The following is a 24,343-nucleotide window of genomic DNA, read 5'->3' as shown; positions in this document are numbered from 1 at the left end:
AGGAAACTAAGTTCCATTCTAATTCCAACTGAAAGATCCTAGGCTATTTGATCCACTTAACACACTTGGAGCTAAAATGTGCTACTCAATCCTTCTTTTACCTGTAAAGCATGTAAATGAAAAAGTAGCAGATGAGGTTGCTGTACTTCTATAAAGAACCATACCATGGTAGCTGAGAACATGTTAAGACATCTAAAAGTGTTACTGGCAACTCTTCTGGGAGGGAGGGAGAAACTTGAGACTGGTTTATGTTTTATCCAAGACTGAAAAAGCAACTGCTATTAATAGAAACAAACCTATGAAGTTCTGGTTTCTGGATATCTTAACTTTACCACTTTCTCTCACAGAATTTTTGCCTTAGCAATGAACATTACAACCCAGACATTAATCTACATGTTGTTTATTCCCAAAGTGTAGAATTTAAACAGAAGTCTCCTAAAACATGAAAAACATATATCATCTTGGTTTTGATCATGTGTAATACCCATGTTTTACTTCCCACAACTAGAAAAGAATACAACAAAATTAATCATTTTTATTTAAAAGAAATGTTACAAATAAATGTGCAAAATAAATTTCCATGATTAAATTCACATGAAAGGAACATGCATACTTTACAAAAAAGTTAGTCAATATTACATACACTGTCAAGAATCAGGCAAAATGGGAAAGACCTTGCAGCTACAGAACTTTTAGACAAGTGAGATGTAAAACCAGGAACACATGAAATTAAGTCTCAAGGCAATTTACAGTCAAGCAAAACCTCACATAAGCAGTGTTAACAACACATATTCCATAATAATATTCTACTTTAGTTCCAAAATGCTATGTGCCTTTCATTTTCAAAATAATTAGTGTATAGCTACCTTTATAAAAGTGGGGGGGAAATGATGTTACAAGGAAAGGAAACAGTGAAGTACCCAAACTAGGCACCAACGGAAATATAAATGAGTTCCATACACCCTTGCTCACTCTCTTTGGAATGCAGCAGTATGGCATCACTGGAATAAATGCCAAATCTTACTGTTTAAACTGAAAGAAACAGTCACAGATAAGAATTTGGGGGAAAAAAAAACTTTTTTGTTACTTTGTTCCATTTACTTTGTTTTTCCCTGAAATTAAGATAGATTCACTCTCCTCAGGACTGCATTTCTATCTGAGGAGAAATTACTCCTGTCAGCAATAAGCCTTAGCTAAGTTGGAGAGTCTGTTCTAGCTTCTGTATTAATGTTCATAGCTCCACACACCAACGTACAAAGTCAGCACATGTGTATACAGAAATAAAACAAACCTAAAGACCTGCACTGGTGACCTTAAGTGGAGAGAGTATTCAGACTGCATTTGCTAAAGCATATTCGTTGTGTTTTTCCTCTTTGTGTTTAGATCTGAAGAAGGAATTCATTTCTTCTGTACTAAGGCAAGCTGCTGGTTTTACTATTCTATTTAAAATCTTGTTACACTACAAGAACTAGTATTTACATATATAGTTCATTTCCCCACTGAAAGCCTCAATGAAAAGGATGTAAGCTATTGCCTAAACAAATGCCAATTTCTGAATGTGGTCCAATCCTCTGTACAAAACTCTTTTCTGTTTTCATATAGAGGGTACAAATGAACCTGTAAAGCTATCTTCATCATTGAATAAAGAAAATAAACCAAGAAAAAGCTCAAGCTGTTGAAAAACTGCGTAAGTGCTCACTCTGGCACATTGTGATTTGTTTCCTTTTTCCATTCATGCTAGAAATGTGAGGCCTCACTTATAAAAGGAAATCAAATAATGGTATATTACTCCCAGCCAAGACTCTTCCTGGTTAGTTCCTGGAGCCTGTTCCTCGGGTAAGGTCTACATCCCACCAGAACTGGGGAATATTACAGGTTAGTATTGAGTCCTCCAAGTGTTGTAGAATAACTCAGCAGTACTTCAGTCCAAATGCTTCTCTTGCAAGGTCAAAGCTTGTCATCAGTCATTTCTAGAAACTGAGCATAGACATCACGGGAACATTCTCCTTTTTGGTTGAATAAGAACTTGTAATAGCTGCCATCCGCACAGATTGCTAAGGAAAAGGAAACCCATTTTATCTGTTTTTTCTTTTAAAAGTTTAAACTGTATTAATTCCTTTTTCAAAACCGTAACTAAAAATGACAAACTAAAATAACACTATTTTCTTTACTAACTAAAACCGACAAACTGTAATAACACTATTTTCATTGAGAACTAAATGTGAGTCTCAAAGAATTATCCAAAGATACTCAAAACCATCTCCCACTACACCAAATCTACTCTAATGAACATTTTTTCCCCCAAGGTAAGCAGATATTGTGGTTTCTTTGGAGGAAAACTGAATAGCCAATTTGTAGGAAAAAATTGTATCTGAAATCAAGCCATTTTAATAGAACCCACATGATAAAGTATCTATGAATTTCAAAGAGAAATAATTGAGACCAGTTAAGCGATCACATCTTATATAATTCTCCATATAATGTACTTTGAAAGGCTCTGACTGAATCTATAATGGAGAAGCATAAGATAGAGATACTGAAGATAATTCTCCTTTAGAGTCATAAGGCCTCCATTTGGTAGACAGAAACCAAAAGTTGATTGTGGGAGACAAACCTCAGTTAAAGAGAAGATAGTTGACAATTTTTTTTTTCTAAACATACAATGACACTTCAAAAAAACCCCTCTTACCTATGACAGCATTTGGCTCTGTTCCAAAGGCACAAATGCATGGAGAGCCGGAGGGAACCTGAAATTTGGAAAAACTCCATTTGGAACTGAAGTATTTTGGAAGAAAACTGGCTGATGCCAAACTGGGAAGGAGGAGGGGAAAAAAGTGATCAGATTATCATATTACATGATTAGTTATTCATAACATTTAATGATACTGAAAAATCTCACCCATTTAAACCCAGGATATTAAAGTGCTTTCTCTATTATAGCCAGTAAAGTGATTTGAGAATCAGGTTTAGAGGAAAACATTCTACTTTTATATCCTGCTCTTCTATAATTAATTTAGGAGAAAAGATATTGTTTTTTGGAAAGTGTTAGGTTTTGTGATTTTGTGATGTAATCAGAGAAGAGAATGTTGAATGGAGCCAATGTAGGAAGCTATAAAATTAATCTTTTGGATCCAACCTCTCCTATACCACAGATATGCACAACTAAGGGAAAACAGGAATTCTTTTTTTCTTGGGGGGTGTGGGGGGCAGAGCAATGACAGTTAAGTGACCTGCCCAGGGTCAAGTGTCTGAGGCTGGATTTGAACTCAGGTCCTCCTGAATCCAGGGCCAGTGCTTTATCCATTGTGCCACCTAGCTGCCCCCAAAATCAGGAATTCTTACCAATAAATACTCTATCCTAGGAATCCAAAAATATTAACCCTTGAAACAATTAATTTATTGAAGAGCATAGGATTTAGATGTAGAAGTGGCTTTTGAGGTCATCCATTCCAAATCTCAGATGATACCTAAAGAAGTTAGGGCCAGAGAGGTAACAAGCAACAGAATGGAGATTTAATCCCAAAATTGTGAGGCCAAGACTCCTCCTGGCTTCCTCCACTTCAGTGGGAAGAAAAGGTCAAACATGCCACTGTTTTGTTACAAAACACTACATAAGATTTTCAATTTTTTTTTTTTTTTAGTGAAGCAATTGGGGTTAAATGACTTGCCTAGGGTCACACAGCTACTAAGTATTAAGTGTCTGAGGCCGGATTGGAACTCAGGTCTTCCTGAATCCAGGGCCGGTGCTCTATCCAACTGCACCACCTAGCTGCCCCACTACATAAGATTTTAAAGCCTTCAAAATAGAGTAACTGCTGACTTCATAAATGACAGCCTTCACCTATTACCATATACATAGAAACCCAAAGACAATGACAAGTAATCCAACTTTTCATGTCAAAATTTAATCCCTAAACCCTTACCTAGACTGCTTATTTCTTTTGGGATCTTCAGCTGCAAAAATGTGCACTGTTCCATGATCACTTGATACACAGATGAGTGAAGCATCCTGATTGAAATTAATACTGAAAAGAAAACAAAAACAGAATTCAGGCAAGCTGAGAATACAAAGGAAGCCAGAGTCACAAAAAATGAGAGATAAAAGGGACTTTAGTGATCATTTAGTCCAACCCTCTTTCTTACAAACAGTGAAACAAGTCCATGGTGAAAAAGTGACATACCCAATGTCACAAAGCTATATAGAATATGATAAAGTAGGTATTAGAACCTGAGCCTCCCCACTCCTAGTCAAGTATACCATGAGAGTGCTGGCTCATTAGATACTACAAAGCTATACTGGGGGGAAATGTAGTTCAAATAAATCACAGAGCCCACACTCTAAAAAGTTACGTAAAAATTGTTTATATTTTGATATTTCCCAAAATATTTTGTTCTTCTTTCTTCTTCAGTTCAGAGTTTAGTGCCTTTAACAAACACACTTCAAACTAACAAGTACAAGCCAAGCCAAACACTGATCACTTCCATCACAAAAATTCCTTTTTAAAGGTTGAGGGTAGCAAGACCATACTTAAAAAAGGAGTGAAGTAAAGATCTATGTCAACTTGTAAATGCTTAAGCACACAGGCTTTAAGAAATTCTATTCAGTGCCTATACCTATATAGGAAAAGGAGGGAATCAGGGTCATACAAAAAATTCTCAGCAAATAAACTTTTTGATTGGAAAGTAACCATTGGAAAGTGACCATTATGAAGGTTAATGCAGACTCAGAGAGTCACTCTATAGCCTGATTTTTTTGTTTTATCATGAAAGAAGAGGCTGATAGGGATCTAGAGCCATAAACAAAACACCAACCTTCTCCTTAGGGGGCACTATATTAATTATACATAGCAAAATAAGGTGAATTAAAAGTCTTTAAGATCCTTAATGCTCTAATTTAAACCAGAGCAAAGCTGAAATAAGCAGATACATCAAACTTGGGAAAATCTTGGTGGAGGAAAAAAAAGTCCAGGGTTTTTTTAATGCCAAAAATACTAGTTGAAATTCATCTCAACAGTTTTCTTTTAAAATTAAAAAAAAAGTATAAGTAATAACTCAACAGATTGAATTTAGTGTCTATTTGTATTTTTTTAAATACTTATTTCACATCTTGATTTAAAACTTAGAGAAACACTGTTTTTAAAAAAGCAAATGATGTATTTTTAGTTATCCACAGCGGGGGAAAATCTAGCTATTGAACCTTTGCAGCTTAATTCAAGGTATCTAGTGGCCATAGCCCAAAAAAGCTTCTATAAAAGCTAAACCCAAATCACTTAATAAAGGGGCAGGAAAGTTAGATGAAAATTTCATCCATGCCATATAAGGATAAAATGAAGAAATAAGATGTTTAGACTAAAGAATAGAAGATTTGAAGGGGAATGTGATATCTCTAGATTTGTAATATGGAAGAAGAGTTAGGTTTGTTCTGCATGGTACTGGAGAGTAGGAACAACGGGACAAAAGTTGTAAAAAGGCAAATTCAGGTTTCATCTAAGGCAAAAACCTCATAATAATCAGAGCTCTCTAAAAGATGAGTGAACTCCACCTCCACCCCCTCCAGGTCTTCAGTTGCAGTGGGAATTCTCTTGGGGTAGGAGGATGAGGAAGGATCACTAGGTGGCTTACTGAGGTCCCTTCCAACTCTGGGATTATGTGAAAAGGACTAGGTATTGAGTTGGTTGCTTTGGTGAGCACAATTAAATACTAGGAACTATAGTTACTTGCCTTCTGTCACTATGTGGACACTGCAGAAAAGAATAAGGCCTTCCAAAGATGAGCTCAGTCTCGGAGAGTTCAATCTCTGAGAGGAGCATAATAACCACTTCAGCCTCTGACTCTTCCTACCTCACAGGAAAAATACTCTTTCTTGAGGAAAAAAAGGTATCAGAAGTATAGTTACTATTATTGGGTTTCTCTGTAGACCATCCCTGCTGTAAATCAAATACTTGTCATGATTCATCCATTTCCTTGGAAATAAACAAGACTTATCTTCTTTTCTCCTAATCTCCCATATTCAAATGAATCATATTCTTACCAATAAATATTTGCTGCTTGAGATCCTCTTCTCAGTTCTTGGATTAAATGCCCTGATGAAGTATCAAATATTCTTATAAGGGTCCCCTTTGAAAAATAGTGAAGTGTCTCATTATCAAAGATTCAGAAGGCCAGTTCATTTTTGTACTGCTTAAGATTCATAATTCTTACAAATCTAAAACCTATACCATTCTCATAAATAATACTATCTGTAATTTCTTACTTATACAATCTCAGTTACATAACATTGCTTTATTTTCATACAAAATTTCTCCACTTAGCATTAAAATTCACTAACAATATTACAATAGGACTGAGAACATGATGAAGATTCAGAGTTAATTATTCTAAGTGACATAGAGAAAGTTCACCTCCAGCAGTAAGAAATACTCCATGCTTAGAAAGCTGAGTATGTGATGATTCCTGGTGTCTCTTACTGCCATCATAGGAACTAGTATCTTTAGAATGTACCAATTTACATTATAATAGCTCATAATTACAAAGGTCTTTACAAAATACTTTCTTCATAACAAGGACAAATATTATTCAGTATTTTGCAGATGAGGAAACAAGTTCATAAAGGTTAAGAAATCTGTCTGAGGTCACAAAACTAGGAAGACACAGGTGGGACTTGAACCCAGGTTTCTGACTTCAAGACAAATGTACTATGATGATTCTGGAGATAGCCACCAGGCTGATGAACCTACTATGTGTAGGTTCAATATAACATTGAGATTTTATTATCTTCTCTCCCCTCTAGTTTGTAAATTACTATGAGAAAATGTTTAATTCTAGACTAATTTTCTGTTGCTCCCTGACCTGCTCATGGACAACATTCTTTATTCATCAACTGCTGTACATCCCATTGGTTTAACATTTCTTTAATCCAGTGATAATTAGGAATGATACATTTGTTGTACTGTCCCTCCTCCAAACCCATATTCCCGAAAATCATACAATAGATGTCCCTGCCTGGCAGAAATGACCTTTGGACTGTCTGTTATACCCTACATCAGTTGGGATATGGGTAATAGATTGTGTTAGGATCAAATTTTAACTTCACATTTCCAATTCTCTCGATATCTTGGCTAGGAAAAGCATTTCAGTAATTAGGGAGATATAGTGTCAATTTCCCAAAGTAACAATTCAATCCTTGTCATCAGAATCAAAGCAACACATTGTATAAATTAATAGTTCTATCATTAACTTCACAAAACACAGAACCACGGATGCAAGTCATAATATATAGGTTCTTGGGCTTCTAACAGTTCCAACAACTACCATCCGTAAAATCAAGACAAAATGATGCAACTTGGGCTTAAATGGAAACCAGAAGTCCAAACCTAAAAATAAATTTCATGCTTTTTCAAAAATGAGAATAAGCTCAGCATAAGTAAGGTCAAAGCCCAAATGAAAAATTCTGAAGAGCTTTATATAGTGACAGATCACATTTGACAAAAGGGACTAAAAATAATCGTTAATTTCTTTTTCTAGCCTTTCTATAGTAATAACTCTTAATAAAGAAATAAATCCAAACATATTAAGATCTAACAAACAAAAATGTGTTTTCCAAATATCCAACCTGCTTACAGCAGATATGCCAATGAACTCCTGTGACTCCAGGTGGCAACCAAGACATGTAAATATATAAATGTTGGCTAATGATTTAGGTAAAGTAGATGTAAAGAAAGCTTTACAAAGTCCCTCAAATTAAAAGTAAAATGGAGAACACGATTTAAAAAACCAATTTGATCAATTGCTTTCTCTAAAGGAACAAGGAATTGGTATGTAGACCTGATAGCATATGTATCATATGTGATTATGTCTGGGAAAAAATTCCCACAAACTTCTTCACTCTTAAAACACCACACTTAAAACAATGTCAAACAGTCCTAAAGTAGTAGAAGGGACTGAAAAATTAGTCCCAACTATACTCTCTGAAGTTAAGCTTACTTTTTCAGATGCTGTTGCAATTCTTGTTCCCTGGAGATTTAAAGCTATACAGCTTAGGACTCCTTCATGAGCTGGTATATCAACCGGAGGTTTTTCTGTGTTGGCCAGATCCACTATCTGCACATGGCCAGTATGCGTACCAGGGAATGCCAGGAGAGAATTGTTGCTATTTGGACACAAAACACATAGACCTGGATGCAAAAACATTCAGAAATGAGGCTCAGGATTATGCAAATAGCCAAACTTTTCATATTTTGGACATCCCTTTTCTATACCATATTTCCAACTGTTGTGGTTTTTTTTTTAAAGGATCCTACCCACCTACCCCTTTTGCAATCAAAACAAAAACAAACCAGGAAAATAAGTTTAAGCATATCAAATCACAGAAATGTTTTTTCCTTTCCTTTTTTTTTTTTAATACCCAAAGGTATAATAATCTATATAGGCACAATTGCGCTCCACAATCCCTACAAGGATTCAAAACTAAATACTGTATTAAATAAACACTGTGGTGTACTTCCTAAGTTCCATATTTCCCAAATATGGGTAAGTCACAGAGGCATCAAATATGGGAATTAACCAATAGAGGTATCACTATAGCAAAATTTGGAAGGGTGCTCACTCAGCATAGTCTATAGAGTATTTTGAAGAAGTAAAGGTGAAGAGATGGGGAAATCAGCAAAAAATAGAGGTAAAAGAGAAAGGTAAAGAAAAAAATGTTAGAAGAGGAAGCAAAGAGAACTTAACAAGACTTTCAGTTCCTTCTGGGGCTTCTAATTTGTTTTTTGTTTTTTAATCATTTAAAAAAAAAGAGAGAGATGGCAGCCATTTTCCATGAGGTAGATTCTTTAGACCTTGTGCTAAACAACCACTTCTCTCTAATCTGAAAGCTAACTTTAAAAGAGAGCTTTTCATTGAAACCTTGTGGAAATTCTAAAGAATCACTTTTTTATGTCCTTAAATATTTTCTATACCCTCCCATTCCATTTTAATATCAAGAAAAATAGGGGGGCAGCTAGATGGCGCAGTGGTTAAAGCACTGGCCCTGAATTCAGGAGTGCCTGAGGTTCAAATCCGGCCTCAGACACTTGACACTTTACTAGCTGTGTGACCCTGGGCAAGTCACTTGACCCCCATTGCCCCCCCTCCACCACCAAAAAATAGCAGGACAAAATTTCCACCTCCCATGCTTTTTAGTCATTTTGCTTTGAAATCACTACCATACTATCTGGAGTGGATTCTTCAAAGTTGAAGGACATCAATCAGTGGTCAAAATGATGGGCTGCAAAGGTACGAGCTTTTGGAACAAAAACTCATTATTTGACAAAACCTCCTGGGAAAATTGGAAAACAGTATGGACAGAAAGTAGGTATAGACAAACACCTCATACCATATACTAAAATAAGGTCAAAATGAGTACATGATTTACACATAGAGAGTGAAACCATAAGCAAATTAAGAAAGTATGGAATAGCTTATCTGTCAGATTTGTGCACAGGAGAAGAATTTAGGACCAAAGAAGATAAAAAGAGAACTACAAAATGTAAAATAGATCATTTTGATTATAGCTTTTGCACAAACAAAATCAGTGCAACCAAAATTATAAAGAAAGTAGAAAACTGGGAAAATTTTTGAAATGAGTCTCTCTGATAAAGGCCTCATTTCTCAAATATACAGAGAACTGAGTCACATTTATAAAAATACAAGTCATCCCCCAATGATAAATGGTCAAAGGATATGAAGAGACAATTTTCAGACAAAGAAATCAAAGCTCTCTATAGTCAGTCATATGAAAATTGGCTCAATCACTACTGATCAGAGAAAGGCAAATTAAAACTCTGATACTACCTATCAGAGTGGCAAATATAACAAGGAAAATATTGGATGCTGGAAAGGATGTGGAAAAATTTGGAAGCTAATCCACTGTTGGTAGAGTTGTGAACTGATTCAACCATTCTAGAGAGCAATTTGGAACTATGCCCAAAGGGTTATAAAACTGCATACCCTTGATCCAGCAATACCACTGCTAGGTCTATATCTCAAAGACATCAAAAAAACAGGAGAAAGGACTTATTTCTACAAAAATATTTACAGCAGCTTTTTGTGGTGGCTAAAAATTGAAAATCAAAGGAATGCCCATCAACTGGGGAATGGCTAAACAAAGTGTGGCATATGATTGTAATGGAATATTATTGTGCTTTAAGAAATCCCAAACAGGGGCAGCTAGGTGGTACAGTGGATAGAGCACCGGCCCTGGAGTCAGGAGGACCTGAGTTCAAATCCGACCTCAGACACTTGACACTTACTAGCTGTGTGGCCCTGGGCAAATCACTTAACCCCAATTGCCTTACCAAAAAAAAAAGAAATTCCAAACAGGGGGCAGCTAGGTGACACAGTGGATAAAGCACCCACCCTGGATTCAGGAGGACCTGAGTTCAAAGCCGGCCTCAGACACTAGACACTAGCTGTGTGACCATGGGCAAGTCACTTAACCCTCACTGCCCTGCAAAAAAAAAACAAAAAAAAAAAACAAAACAAAACAAATAGTGCAAAGACATCAATTAAAAAAAAAAAAAAAGAAATCCCAAACAGTATGATTTCAGAAAAACCTGAAAAGACTTATTGAAGTGAGAACCAGAAAGCTGATATTGACTGAACACAGACTGAAGCATGCTATTTTTACTTTCCTTCTTTCATCTTTTTTCTTTTCAGTTTTCTTATACAAAATGACTACTATGGAAATGTTTTACCTAACTGCCCAAGTATAACCTCTAAAGAATTAATCGTGATTTAGAAGCCCCAGCACACATTCCAGGCGCCAGGCCTCCCCCCTGGCACAGTGCTCTACCCACCTCGAGCCAATGCCTACATGGGCCTGGCCAAATTATAATGATGGGAATCGGGGTGAGGGCAGTCAGGTGACCTTTGGGCGTGTGGAAGCTGGGAGGCTGGCCATTCTACAAGCGTCTGTTAATTCTGTCAATCAGGGCTGCCAGCCAATTAGCTTCAGGCTGTGTGTTTGTCCGCCCTGTTTCCTGGGAGCCTGGGGGTTGCTGGTAAAGGGAAAGGAGGAGATTCACCATTCTGGCTTTTGAGCTGGAAAGAGACTGGAAGCAGTCCTATATTCTGCTGAGTCCCGGGTGGTGGTGTGATTCAGGTCATATCATTTCCCTTCCCCCATTTTTTTCCCTCTTCCTTAGTTCTACTAATCTTACTTGTGTTTTTAAGTCCGTTCTTGTTAATAAACCCTGTTCTGTTTTTGAAAGAGGCTGTTAATCTCCTTCCTTGCCCCAATATTGCGGCAAGCCGTCTAACTAACATTTCCCAATTAAAATTTGGCCCCTAAAGACCTATAGGTGATTGTTTACCACCTCAGAGAGGGGTGGAAAGGAAAGAGAAAAGGAGGAAAAGGAATTTGGACTCTTTATTTAAAAAAAAATGATGGGCTGGTGAACACCAATGTTCCCTCTGAGTCATTTTTATACACAGAGAGAGAAGGAGAGAGAGAGCGAGCATGCCATTTTAGGGGGCTAGATCTTATTGGTGTGTAGGTTACTCCTAATAAGGAATCCCCCCCTCTACCAAAACTGATCCATAATTGCTTTGCAAAGTATATTTTAATAGTATTTTTTTCTAATTATAAAGACAATTTTTAACATCCATCCTTTAAAAATTGAGTTCCAAATTTTTCTCCCTCCCTCTCCTCTTCCTATAACTGTAAGCAATTTGATATAGGTTTTATATATGTGTGTATGTATATATGCAATCATATGAGACATATTTCCATATTAATCATAGTTGTGAAAGAAAGAGACTAAAAAGAAAAAGAAACCATGAAAAAAATAAAGAAAGTGAAAATAGTATGCTTTAATCTGCATGCAGACTCCATCAGTTGATAGCATTTGCCATCATGAGTCCTTTAGGTGAGGAAATGGAGATTGGTCTCCTCTCAATAAGAATATAATAGTCACCATTCAAATTACACTCCTCCAGACCTATTTCAGGAAAAAGGTCTTCTTCTCCTCCCCACATCCTCCAGCAAACAAACTCACATGGTTCAGGGAAACCCTGATCTGGTTGCAATTAGGTCCCACTCCTGAGCTGTGTCCATATAAGGAAGGAATTGAAGAATTGTCCCTATATCACCTCCCCCATTGGCTAAGAAATAGAGTTCCAATTAGCTAGTTTTTATGCGTAGATTGTAACCCTTGAGTAATCGGACCAATGATGAAAAAGGGGAGGGTCCATTCGTATTAGGGACTAGGGAATAAAAGGGGCCTACGAGCCTCCATTTTTTGGTCACCCACCAGCTGCACACTGGGTGGCTCACTCTCTGGAGAATGACAATAAATGAGCCTTTGACACATCACCACCAATGAGTTCCAGAAAATTACTATATGAGTCATTTTCTTCAAACTTTATAATTGTCTTGGATCACTGTAACAAATTATGTTCTTAAAAGAGTTACCTAGAGCTCTGGGAATAAATGACTTGATTGTATCAAAAGTGGGATACTTGGAACTATGCCCAAAGGGTTATAAAACTGCATACCCTTGATCCAGCAATATCACTGCTAGGTCTATATCTCAAAGACATCAAAAAAACAGGAGAAAGGACTTATTTCTACAAAAATATTTATAGCAGCTTTTTGTGGTGGCTAAAAACTGAAAATCAAAGGAATGCCCATCAATTGGGGAATGGCTAAACAAAGTGTGGCATATGATTGTAATGGAATATTATTGTGCTTTAAGAAATCCCAAACAGGGGAAGTAGTACTTCCTTCCTGATTTCAAGGCCAGGTCAGATCTCTGTCCATGACATCATGCTGTCTATAGACATTATGGGTCTCAAACACCTCCCTCCACATGTGAGAAAATAATTATTAACAATCAGATTTCTTGGAGGACCAAGGGATCAGTCATTTCTCCCCTCCCTGCCACTCCAGAAAGTCAAGTTCTCCTTTAGAGATTTCATCAAATCCTCATCTGGAGGAGGCAGCTAGGTGGCACAGTGGATAAAGCACTGGCCCTGGATTCAGGGGGACCTGAGTTCAAATCTGCCCTCAGACACTTGACACTTACTAGCTGTGTGGCCCTGGGCAAGTCACTTAACCCTCACTACTAGGGAAAGAAAAAGAAAAAAAAATCCTCATCTGGGACAAACCCAAGGGAACAAAAGGAATGGAAATTGATTTGCTAGTCTAGACTGAAAGGGATTGATGGGATTAAACCACACCTAGATAATGGATTTTGCCTGGAGCAACTTGAGTGGGAGAGTTTTTGCATTTCTTTCCCAGCCATCATCCCTAGAATTCATTATAATATAGAGCACCTTCAAGTCTTCAACCAATAGATTTGAATAATGCTAAGCAATTAGATTTATTTGATGTATAATGACCCAATTAGCTTTGATCAATGTATAATGACAGACCACATGCTGTCTCTCCAGGAGACTAGGGTCTTTTGGGGCTTTTCTCCCACTTGTACTGATATGCTGAAGCTCTCTCTCAGTCTTCTCTACCACACGGCCTAAGGCCATGAGAAGTTATGGAGACATGTAGTCAATCATTTACTGGTATAAAAATATAAATTAAGGGGCAGCTAGGTGGCACCAGCCCTGGATTCAGGAGGACCTGAGTTCAAATCCAGTTCAGACAGTTAACACTTACTAGCTGTGTGATCCTGGGAGTGTCACTTACCTTCAATTGCCTCACCCCCCCAAAAATATATATATTATAATAATAATCAAAAATATAAATTAATATGCTTACCCCAAAACTAGTGTCTATGATAATTATTTAAACACCACAAAACTGTCTTTAAAAAGTTCAATTTTATTTCAATGAACATTTATTAAAGCCCCTTCAAAGTGTTATTCACTAGAGATATAAAGAATAATAAGGCAGAGGTCCTGCCCTCAAGAAGCTCTCTCAGCTTCTTGAGGAGGTGGGAAGGACAAGTACACAAAGAAGAATGGCAAAAAGCATACTGCTAAATACAAAGGAGAGACTAAAAGTACTCTAAAAAAACTAAGGAGGAAAATAATACTTTTTAGATTGGAGTAAGGGTGGAAAAAGCAGATGTCAAATTTTCTATTTAGCTCTAGTCTTTTTTTGTTGTTGTTGTTGTTGTTGTTTTTTTTAGTGAGGTTGGGGTTAAGTGACTTGCCCAGGGTCACACAGCTAGTAAGTGTTAAGTGTCTGAGGCCGGATCTGAACTCAGTTACTCCTGACTCCAGGGCTGGTGCTCTATCCACTGCGCCACCTAGCTGCCCCTAGCTCTAGTCTTTTCATAAGGAATACTTGAAAGTCCTCTTTCAAGAATTATAGAAAACATGAACTATTTCATTGGAAAAACAACTGACCTGGAAAAAAAAAATCAAGGAAAAATAATTTCAGAATTATTGGATTGTCTGAAAGTCATGATCAAAATAAGAACCTAGAAATCATCTTTCAAGTAATTATCAAGGAAAATTGCCTCAGATTATGAGGATAAGATATAAATTGAAAGAATAGACCAATCACCTCTTGAAAGATCTCAAAATGAAAACTCCCAGAAATATTATAGCTAAATTTCAGAGCTCTTAGGTCAAGAAGAAAATATTGCAAACAGCCACAAATAAACAATCCAAGTATCATGGAGCCACAGTCAGGATTACACAAGATTTAGTAGCTTCCACCTTAAAGGAGGGTTTGGAATGTGGGCAAAAGAGGTGGGATTATAACCAAGAATCATGTTCCCAGCAAAACTGAGTATAATCTTTTTTTTTTTTTTTTGTGGGGCAGTGAGGGTTAAGTGACTTTCCCAGTCACAAAGCTAGTAAGTGTCAAGTGTCTGAGGCCATTTTTTTAACTCAGGTCCTCTTGAATCCAGGGTGAGTGCTTTATCCACTGTGCCACCTAACTGCCCCTGAAAAAAATAAGATATTTAATGAAATAGAGAGCTTTCAAGTATTCCTGATGAAAAGACTAGAGCTGAATGGAAAATTCGATTTTCAAGTACAAGACTCAACAAAAGCATAAAAAGGTAAACAGGAAAGAGAAATCATGATAGCAAAAAAAAAAAATGAGAGGTTCACTGAAAGAAGGAAGAAGGGAGAGGTTTGGTTGGGGGTAGATTATCTCACATAAAAGAGGCAAAGAGTTTTTACAGTGGACAGGAAAATGAAGGGAGAGTAGCAGGGAATACTTAATTTTACTCTCATCAGAATTGGCTCAAAGAGGGAATACCACACACTCAATTGGATATAAAATTTTATCTTATCTTACAGGGAAGTAGAAGGGCTATAAGAAAAAGGGAAGCATGCTGATAGAAGGAAAAGAGAAATGGGGGAGGTGGTAGTAAAAAGAAAAACTTTGAGGAGAGACAGGGTAAAAGGAGAAAGGGAGAAGGACAAATGGGGGGGTTGGATAGAATGGAGAGAAATACATGGTAATCATAACTGTAAATGTAAATATAATGTATTCATCCATAAAAAAGAAAAGGATAGCAGACTAGATTAAAAAACAGAATTTTACAATATGTTGTTTACCAGAAACAACATACTTGAACCAAAGAAACACACAGAGTAAGGATCTGGAGCAGAATATATTATGCTTCAGCTGAAGTGAAAAAACAAGCAGATGTAGCAATCATGATCTCAGAAAAAAAACAAAAGCAAAAATAGGTCTAATTAAAAGAGGTGAGCAAGGAAACTACATTTTGCTAAAAGGTATCATAGACAATGAATATCAACATCTAACAAATATGCAACAAATTGCATAGCATCCAAATTCTTAAAAGTTACAGGAGGAAACAAACAGTAAAATTATACCAGTGGGGGTTCTCAATTTTGTATGGAGTACAAAACTCAGGGTCATTATACCACACACGAGTTCTGGACGACCTATAACTGTCTGCTAGGCAGTTAGTGGTTATTCCCATTGGACCTCTGCCATGAGTATTTTCCTATCTCATGACAAAAGAAAATAAAGGAGAAGACCACCTATGTTTGTTCAGTGAGGTTCTGCTATTTGAGCACTTTCTTCAAGGACCTTCTCAGGACACTAGCCAATTTTCAGTAACTAATGGATAAAATGATAAATTACAAAGAAGTACTAGTACAGTCAATCCTCAACTTTCATGGGGGGCAACATTTCTAGAAACTGGTGAGAAAATCAAAAAACATGAGTGTGGATATATTGTACCAATGGGAAATAAGAAAATTAAGGAAATGCACATAATCTTTATAATAAAACATTAATTCTGATAATATGCACTTTTCCTAACATCGTAATCAGGAAATAACCCATAAAAGAGAAGAGAGAAGAGAGGCAACATTGGACAGGACAGGGAGGGGCAGTGACAGTGATATTAGAAGTAACCCCAGGTAAAAAAAAGGAAAAGGAAAAGGGGCAAGGTGCCATCTTTAATGGCAGCTAGGTGGAGTCAGGACGACCTGAGTTCAAATCCAACATCACTTATTAGCTGTGTGACCCTAAGAAAGTCACTTAACCATGTTTACCTCAGTTTCCTCATCTGTAAAATGAGCTGGAGAAGGAAATGACAAACTACTGTAACAATTGGAATGACACCACCTGCTGGAGACTTACTGTAGAAAAGCTCCGCCATGAGGTGAAGGTCTCTGAGGGCAAGACCATGCGTCTTTTCTTTGGCGTCAAGAAGTGACATTTGCTTGTAGGAGGAAGAAAAGGAAGCCTGGCACTCTGACCCTCTCTTTCCTCAGGACTTCGGTGGAGAAAGGAGCAAGAAATGCACTCTCCCTTTAATAGATAGATGAATCTAGGCTTTTCTTTTTCTCTTCACCAAATTCTTATTCTCCTTAATAAATGCTTAAAAGTATAACTCTTGCTAAAGCTTTTAATTTATTGGCAACCACTCATTAGATATTTTAGACAGACTAGCTAGAATTTTAGCCCTTATACTACTCCAGTATCTTTGTCAAGAAAACTCCAAATGAAGTCATGAAGAATTGGGCACAACTCAAACAAATGACCAGTTAACAAAGCTATCTCTAATCTCCCTTTCAGCTCCATGGTTGAACTGTTCCCTGATTAAAAGCACAAGCTGTGGGTTGAGTCTCAGAGGCTTGGATGGCGCCAGCAGCAGCTGAGGGAGGCTGTGCAAGAGTGACCACCATCTCAGTTACTCACAAACTTAGCTCCTTTTCCATTTTTTCCAATTCCCTCATCTGGCACTTGAGAGGTCACTTTAGTATTTTCTGGAGCAGATTCATAAACATTTTTACAAGTAATTTCCTTCTTTTTGTGAATATAAACTTGTGCCCATTGTGCCTCTAATTTTTTTCTCTTCTGTACATAGCCACAAATGTGCATAGTTGCCAAAACGAAAGTGAAAATGGGGTTACTAATAAAATCACTTGAATTCTTGAAGTTGTAAAGTTAAACACACAAATGTTGAGGATTAACTGTGTATCTGAATGACCTCAGTGTGCTTGGGAATAGGTTTGAAGGGTAAAAGGAAAAACATCTAAATCTCGATGTTGCTGTCCTAAAGTTTGACCTATGATAGAGGCTGTATGTGCAGAAAGTAAAGGACACAGGTGAAGAGTGTTGTGGAGGTATAATCAACATGATTTAGTAAGTGAATAAAAGAAAGAAGAAAAAGGCAACAATGATAAATACTATCATTGATCAATGATACTATCAATGATAAATACTATTTGAGGTTGGTGAACCTTGAGTACTGGAAGGATACGTAACTGTAACAATTGGAATGACACCGCCTGCTGGAGACTTACTGTAGAAAAGCTCTGCCATAAAGTGAAGGTCTTTGAGGGCAAGACCATGGGTCTTTTCTCTGGCGTCAAGAAGTGACATTTGCTTGTGGGAGGAAGAAGGGGGAGCCTAGCACTCTGACTCAGGCTCTTTCCTGGGGACTCTGGTGGAGAGTGGGGCTAGGAATGCTCTCTCCCTTTAATAGATAGGAATCTAGGCCTTTTCTCTCTCTCTTTACCAAAATCTTATTCTCCTTAATAAATGCTTAAAAGTCTAACTCTTGCTAAAGCTTATAATTTATTGGTGACCACTTATTAGATATTTTAGACAGTATAGCTAGAATTTTACCCTTAACATAACACAAATGGTGAAACTTAGAGAAGGAATGGGTTTTGAGGGAAATAAAGAGTTCTGTTTTAGACTTCATGAATTTGAGATGTCTGAATGAAAATACCCTGCAAGTATTTTGTGATAAAGGATAAGAAGTCAGGAGAGTAGGACTGAATATATACAATAGGAACTCATCTGTGCAGATTTTATTGAACTCATAGGAACTGTTGAAAGCACCAAAGAAGAGAATAAGGCTCTAGTATCTTGATATCTGAATAGCTGAACTTTTCTTTGAGACAATTATGTATCCTATGTTAATCATATCTGCATAGAATATACTACTATCTCAGAAATTGCAATCAGAGACCATTAGGCCATTACAGTGTAAATGAGATGAAACACAGGTGAGGAAAGGGTTTTGTAAGGGAAAACTGACTGGTAATCATTTGGGGGTTGTGAGTCCCAACAACCTGGAAAAGTGATGAGATGCAGCAATACAATAAAGCAAAAATAATTCCAAAAAACTCATGACTGAAAATGCTATTTACAACCGGAGAAAGAAATGATGGAGTCTGAATGAAGATGGAAGCATACCATTTTCACTTTATTTTTTTGTGTGTTTTTTTCCTTTTAGTCTGTTTCTTCTTTTACAACATGACTAATATGGAAATATATTTTATATGATTACACAAATATAACCTATATTAAACCGCTTACTGTCTTAGAGAGGGAGAAAATTTGGAAGTCAAATTTTTTTAAATGAATGTTAAAATTTGTCTTTACATGTAACTGGAAAAAATAAAATACTATTTGATCCAAGAAAAAGAGAGGGACAGGGACAGGGACAGAAGAGGGACAGGGACAGGGACCTCACCAGAGACAGAGCCAGTCAGTGAAGGAACCCAGCCAGACTGGTAGCTGTGACAGGCAGAAGGCCAAAGTAGCAAGATATTGTCTGTCTTGCCCCTATTTGGGGGAAATGGCCTAGCACTCTGTGTAATGTTCAAGCTCATAAATGCCTCATGTGAGTCATCAGAATTGCATTTGTGGCTTTCTAGGCACTGAGGGAAAATGAGAATTGTGGGAAATTTCTGCAGATATAACAAAAGGGGTAACATATAGAATTTTCTTGTGTATCCCCACTTTTTGGAACTATTAAACTCACCATGATTTCAAAGGTTAGTGATGCAACTAAGGTAAAGTCAAAAGTAGAATTTTGTTTTGTTATGAAGAGATAGGAAAAACGTTCCACAAGCTAATGGATAAGTAAGAACTAGAAGACATGGTAAATGTTTTGAACAAAGGCATAAAAATAACTACCAAAGAAATCAGATTCATAATCTGATTTTGATAGCTTAAGTTGCCAAGATGAAAATCCAGGTGGACTAAAGCAAGTCTTTTACAGGACATTAACTGTTGGTATTGTACTTATTATTCTGACTTGGAAAAAAGTAAATGAATGTGAAGTTACTGATAGGAATAATGTGAAACATTCACAAAGCCATATTCCTTACTGTACTCCCAAAAGCCACCTCTAGATAATATATAGTTATTAAAGCTTGTTACTGTGTTAAAACAAGAATTAACAATAAAGAACTGAAAGTAAAGATTTTTTTATTTCAAATCCAATTAGCTACCTCAAATCTAAACTGGAAAAAGAATCTCTACAAATAATACCACTTAAGGAGGTTCATAAAGTACAGTAATATAAATAGGTCATAATGATAAAGGACAATTGCTTTGAAATGGTAACAATGTCTAGAACCTTCCATGTGTAGGCTGACAGTGAAGAAAAGGTGCATAGTTGGATTAAAGCAATTTCTAGTATCATAATACCACAAAAGGGACCTAGGAAATCAGTAACTTCTGAGTATTCCAACTGTTGTTCAGAATACAACTATGCTGCTTTCCATGCTCCCAATGCAACAGCACTGACCTTACATTCCAGAACCTTTTGCAACACAACTCGGCTCTCAAGTTTTACCACAGAGAAATGAGGATATTACAAATCTCTCACAAAAGCCAAACCAGAGAACTTTAAGATTCACACTCTCTCCAAGACAACAATCATCCAAAGTAACTGTATAAGCTGTTCTAAATCTCAAAATCAAAATGAACCCAGGAAAGGGACAGTGACCCAGTGGATTTGGATGATGCAAGCCTTCCAGTCAAGATACCAGTGACAACTGGAATCATATGAGAGAAAAGGATTCACTTGTTAAATATTTAATTTCCTTTTACAACAGTTTCTAGCAAAAGATAACATAGAGAGGGTAAAATGAATTTGAAAAAAAAATAAATGAATATTTATAGCCTCTAACCCTTCTAATAACCAAGTAATCTAGAAAATGGACAAACTAAAAAAATCTCTTAAAATACTATGAATGAGTTTCAGTATGTAAATTCAATTCAATAAACACTGCTTAGGAACTTGCTTTGACATAAAAACATTTTATATCTTTGACTGAGTAATTAAGCATTTATATAAATCACTCTTAGAAAATCTGATGATTTCATACATACCAAATTAAAAACATTAAAACATTTTTTAAAACTATAACAGCATGAGGATAAAAGCAATATGGAAAGTAAACCACAACAATCATAACTATGAATGTGAATAGGATGGACTCACTCATGTACACACAGAGTAAAGGGTAGTAGAAAACAAGATGCTGTTTATAAGAAACCCACTTGAAAGAGTTACAAAGCATTAAAATAAGGGGCTTGAGTAGACTATTATGCCTCAAGCAAATCTAAAAAAAGCAGAAGTGGCCATTATGATTTCAGACAATAAAAGAATAAAATTAAACTGAGTTAAAGGAGATATACAAAGAAATTATATTATTATTATTATTATTATTGAAAGCATCATGATGAAATAATATCAATATATGTTTTAAATGCTTCATATTTAAGTAAAAAGTTTATCAACCAATAGGAAGACAATTGCTATTTTTTTTTTTTGGTGAGGCAATTGGGGTTAAGTGACTTGCCCAGGGTCACACAGCTAGTAAGTGTTAAGTGTCTGAGGCTGGATTTGAACTCAGGTCCTCCTGACTCCAGGGCCAGCTCTCTATCCACTGTGCCCCAACCAATAGGAAGAAATACACAAATAATCACTAGATGTCTAAATGCTCCGTTTAGACTTAGACAGACATAATAAAAAGATAAACAACAAAAAGGACTTAATTTGAATTTTAGAAAAAGTTAGATGAGAGACCTCTGATTCATTCAGATCACTGAATGAAAACATAACTAAATCAGAACTAGATAGTAAAATTCTAGAAATAGAAAACCTTTATGTGTCCCTTTCAGATTTAGAAAAATTTAACTAAAAGATATACAAGAAAGAAGTTAAGGACCTAACTAGAACTTCAGAAAAATTAGATATAATAGATCTCTGGTGATTAATGAATGAGAAGAAAAAGGAATTTACATATTCTTAGCTGTAAATGGCACCTTTACAAAAACTGACTATCCAATATATGAGCATAAAAAACTTCACCAAACAACAGAGAAAAGCAGAGATAATGAATACATAATTTGCTGATTACAATGCAACAAAAATGATATGTTAGAGACCTTAAATTAGTTTTTAAAAATTGGTAAGTGAAAGAACATATTATCAAAATTAATAACACATTAGATAAAGGAACTGCTAGAAACTACTCTGCCCAATTATATGCCAACAAAACTAATAACTTGAATGAAATGGATAATGGGATCATAGATTTAGAGATAGAATAGATAGATCTTCAGAAATAAAAGCCGTTAAGTCTAACCCCTTTATTTTGCTGATAAGCAAACTGAGACATAGAAAGGTTAACTTATTTGCCCAAAATAATACACGGTTAGCAATTGTCTTGAAGTAGGACTTAAACCCAGGTCTTCCTGACTCCAAGACTAGCACTCTACTAGATCAAACTGCTTCTGAGCAGTGATAAAAATTTAGAAGAGTTGCTATAAATATTTTTTTGTACATGTAAGACCTTTCCCCATTTTTGTGATCTCTTTGGGATACAGAGGATTGGATCAAAGGGTATGTACAATTTGATTGCCCTTTGAGGATAATTCCAAATTCCTCTTCAGAATATGGATCAGTTAAAACTGCACCAACAGTAGTGCAAAAGGTTTTTTTGCATTGTTTCTTGCATCTTTTTTTTTTTTTAATTTTTGAGGGGTTTTTTTTTTTTTGGTTTTTTGGTGAGGCAACTGGGGTTAAGTGACTAGCCCAGGGTCACACAGCTAGTGAGTGTCAAGTGTCTGAGGCCGAATTTGGACTCAGGTCCTCCTGACTCCAGGGCCAGTGCTCTATCCACTGCGTCATCTAGCTGCTCCTCTTGCATCTTATTTTTAAAAAAAAAAATTTTTTTTTTTGGCCGGGCATACTCTTCTGGGAGACCTGTAATCCAAAAGTTAACTCTACACAACCTTTTTTGTTTTTATACTAAGCACATGTTCGTTTAACTTTATGTTTCTCTTATTCCATATTGTCTTTCACATTCCTAATCAACTGTCCTCTTTTTTGTTTCTTTGGTGAAACCTGTCATTGTAGATTCAACTTTTTCTATGCTGGCAATTATTCTTGTTTTACAGGTCAAAATTTAGCTATCATAATTCTTACTTAGCTCCTGAAGCACTGGGAAACAACCTGCTATAGTTCCATGAAATCCAGGGAATCCACTGGGTCCTTTGCCTCATTAGGCATTAATTTACTAATCCCTTATTTTGCAGCATTTATTCAAAGATGTCTGAATTCATTTAGAGGTCTTGGAGGGCCATTTTCCATTCTGTTCATATCCCTTAACACTAGTTATTAATCATGTGGGGAATGGCTCTTATTCTTATAAATATGGCTCAGCTCTCCATATATTTGAGAAATGAAACCATTATCAGAGAAACCTGCCTCAAAGGTTGTGGGTTTTTTTCCAGTTTCCTGCTTTTCTTCTAATTTTGGCTGCATGGTTTTCTACAAAAAAAAGTTTAATTTTAATGTAATCAAATTATCTATTTTATTTTTCCAAAACATCTCTATCTCTAGTTTAATCATAATTTTTTCCCTTAACTATACATCTTACAGGTAATTACTTCCATACTCCAATCATTTCTTTATATTATCCTTGTTGTTTGTCCTTTGTTTCTCAAAAAGGACAGTGACATGGCAAAGAATTGGAAATTGAGGGGCTGTCCATCAACTGGGGAATGGTTGAACAAGTTGTGGTATCTGAATGTAATGGAATACTAATGTGCTGTAAGAAATGATGAGCAGGCATATTTCAGAAAAACTTGTAAAGATTTAAGTGGACTGATGCTGAGTGAAGTGAGCAGAACCAAGAGAACATTATACACAATAACAGCAACATTGTGTGATTATCAACTGTGATAGACTTGGCTCTTCTCAGCAGTGCTATAATCCAAGACAATTCCAAAGAACTCATGATGGAAAATGTTCTCCAAATCCAGAAAAAAGAACTGTAGACATGGCCCTGGATGTTTAAGGCAATTGGGATTAAGTGACTTGCCCAGGGTCACACAGCCAGTAAGTGTTTGAGGTGAGATCTAAAGTCAGGTTCTCCCAACCTCAGGACCAGTGCTCTATCCACTGTGCCATCTAACTGCTCCTGATATTATCCTTATTGTCTAAATCATATACCCATTTTGAGCCTCTCACTCTCTTCTTAACCCCTTATAAGATATCTGGCTTCAACCTCACCATTCCACCAAAACTGTTCTCTCCAAAGTTGCCAATGATCTCTTAATTGTCAAAACCAATGGCTATTTCTCAATCCTCATTCTCCTCAACTTCTCTGTAGCCTTTGACACTGTTGAACCCCGCCACCCCGCCCAATCCTCCTTAATACAATCTTCTCTCTATGTTTTCCAGGAAACACTCTCTCCTGCTTTTTCTCCTACCAATCTGGTCATTCCTTCTCAGTCTCCTTTGCTGGATCCTCATCCATATCATGCCCTCTAACCACAGGTGCCCCATGGGGTTCTGTCCTTGGGCATCTTCTTTTGTCTTTCTATATTATTTCATTTGGTGATCTCATCAGTTCCCTTAGATTATCATCTCTGTGCTGATGATTCTCAAATCTATCTTTCCTGTTCCAATATCTCTATTTACCGCTAAACTTGCATCTCTCCAACTGCCTTTCTTGAACTGCATGTCGAGTAGAAACTTTAAACTTGACATATCCAAAATTGAACTCATTATTTTTTCCCTAAACCCTACTTATCTCCCACCTTTGTTACTATTATAGTCCCTCAGGCTCAAAACCTAGGTGTCATCTT

At 36.5% G+C, this 24,343-nt stretch overlaps 1 protein-coding gene and 1 pseudogene across 4 annotated transcripts in view; one reads left to right on the top strand and one right to left on the bottom strand.

The window, feature by feature from the left end:
• Positions 1-515: 515 nt before the first annotated feature.
• The window catches only part of WDR45B (WD repeat domain 45B), a 94,667-nt gene continuing 70,839 nt past the window's right edge, over positions 516-24,343 (bottom strand). For all 4 annotated transcript variants that reach the window (XM_044005373.1, XM_044005372.1, XM_044005370.1 and 1 more), the window contains 5 exons: positions 7,984-8,174; positions 6,032-6,117; positions 3,924-4,025; positions 2,690-2,811; positions 516-2,054 (listed from right to left, as the gene is read on the bottom strand). In XM_044005373.1, the coding sequence (XP_043861308.1) occupies positions 1,948-2,054; positions 2,690-2,811; positions 3,924-4,025; positions 6,032-6,117; positions 7,984-8,174 (608 nt within the window). In that variant the 3' untranslated portion in view covers positions 516-1,947. The remainder of the gene's footprint in view (positions 2,055-2,689; positions 2,812-3,923; positions 4,026-6,031; positions 6,118-7,983; positions 8,175-24,343) is intronic.
• LOC122753452 lies at positions 19,235-20,137 on the top strand (annotated as a pseudogene).

The sequence above is a fragment of the Dromiciops gliroides genome, chromosome 4 (assembly GCF_019393635.1).
Source record: "Dromiciops gliroides isolate mDroGli1 chromosome 4, mDroGli1.pri, whole genome shotgun sequence".
NCBI classification, from domain to species: Eukaryota; Metazoa; Chordata; class Mammalia; order Microbiotheria; family Microbiotheriidae; genus Dromiciops; species Dromiciops gliroides.
The sequence above is the reverse complement of the archived record's forward strand: the minus strand, read 5'-3'. Positions and strand labels throughout refer to the sequence as shown.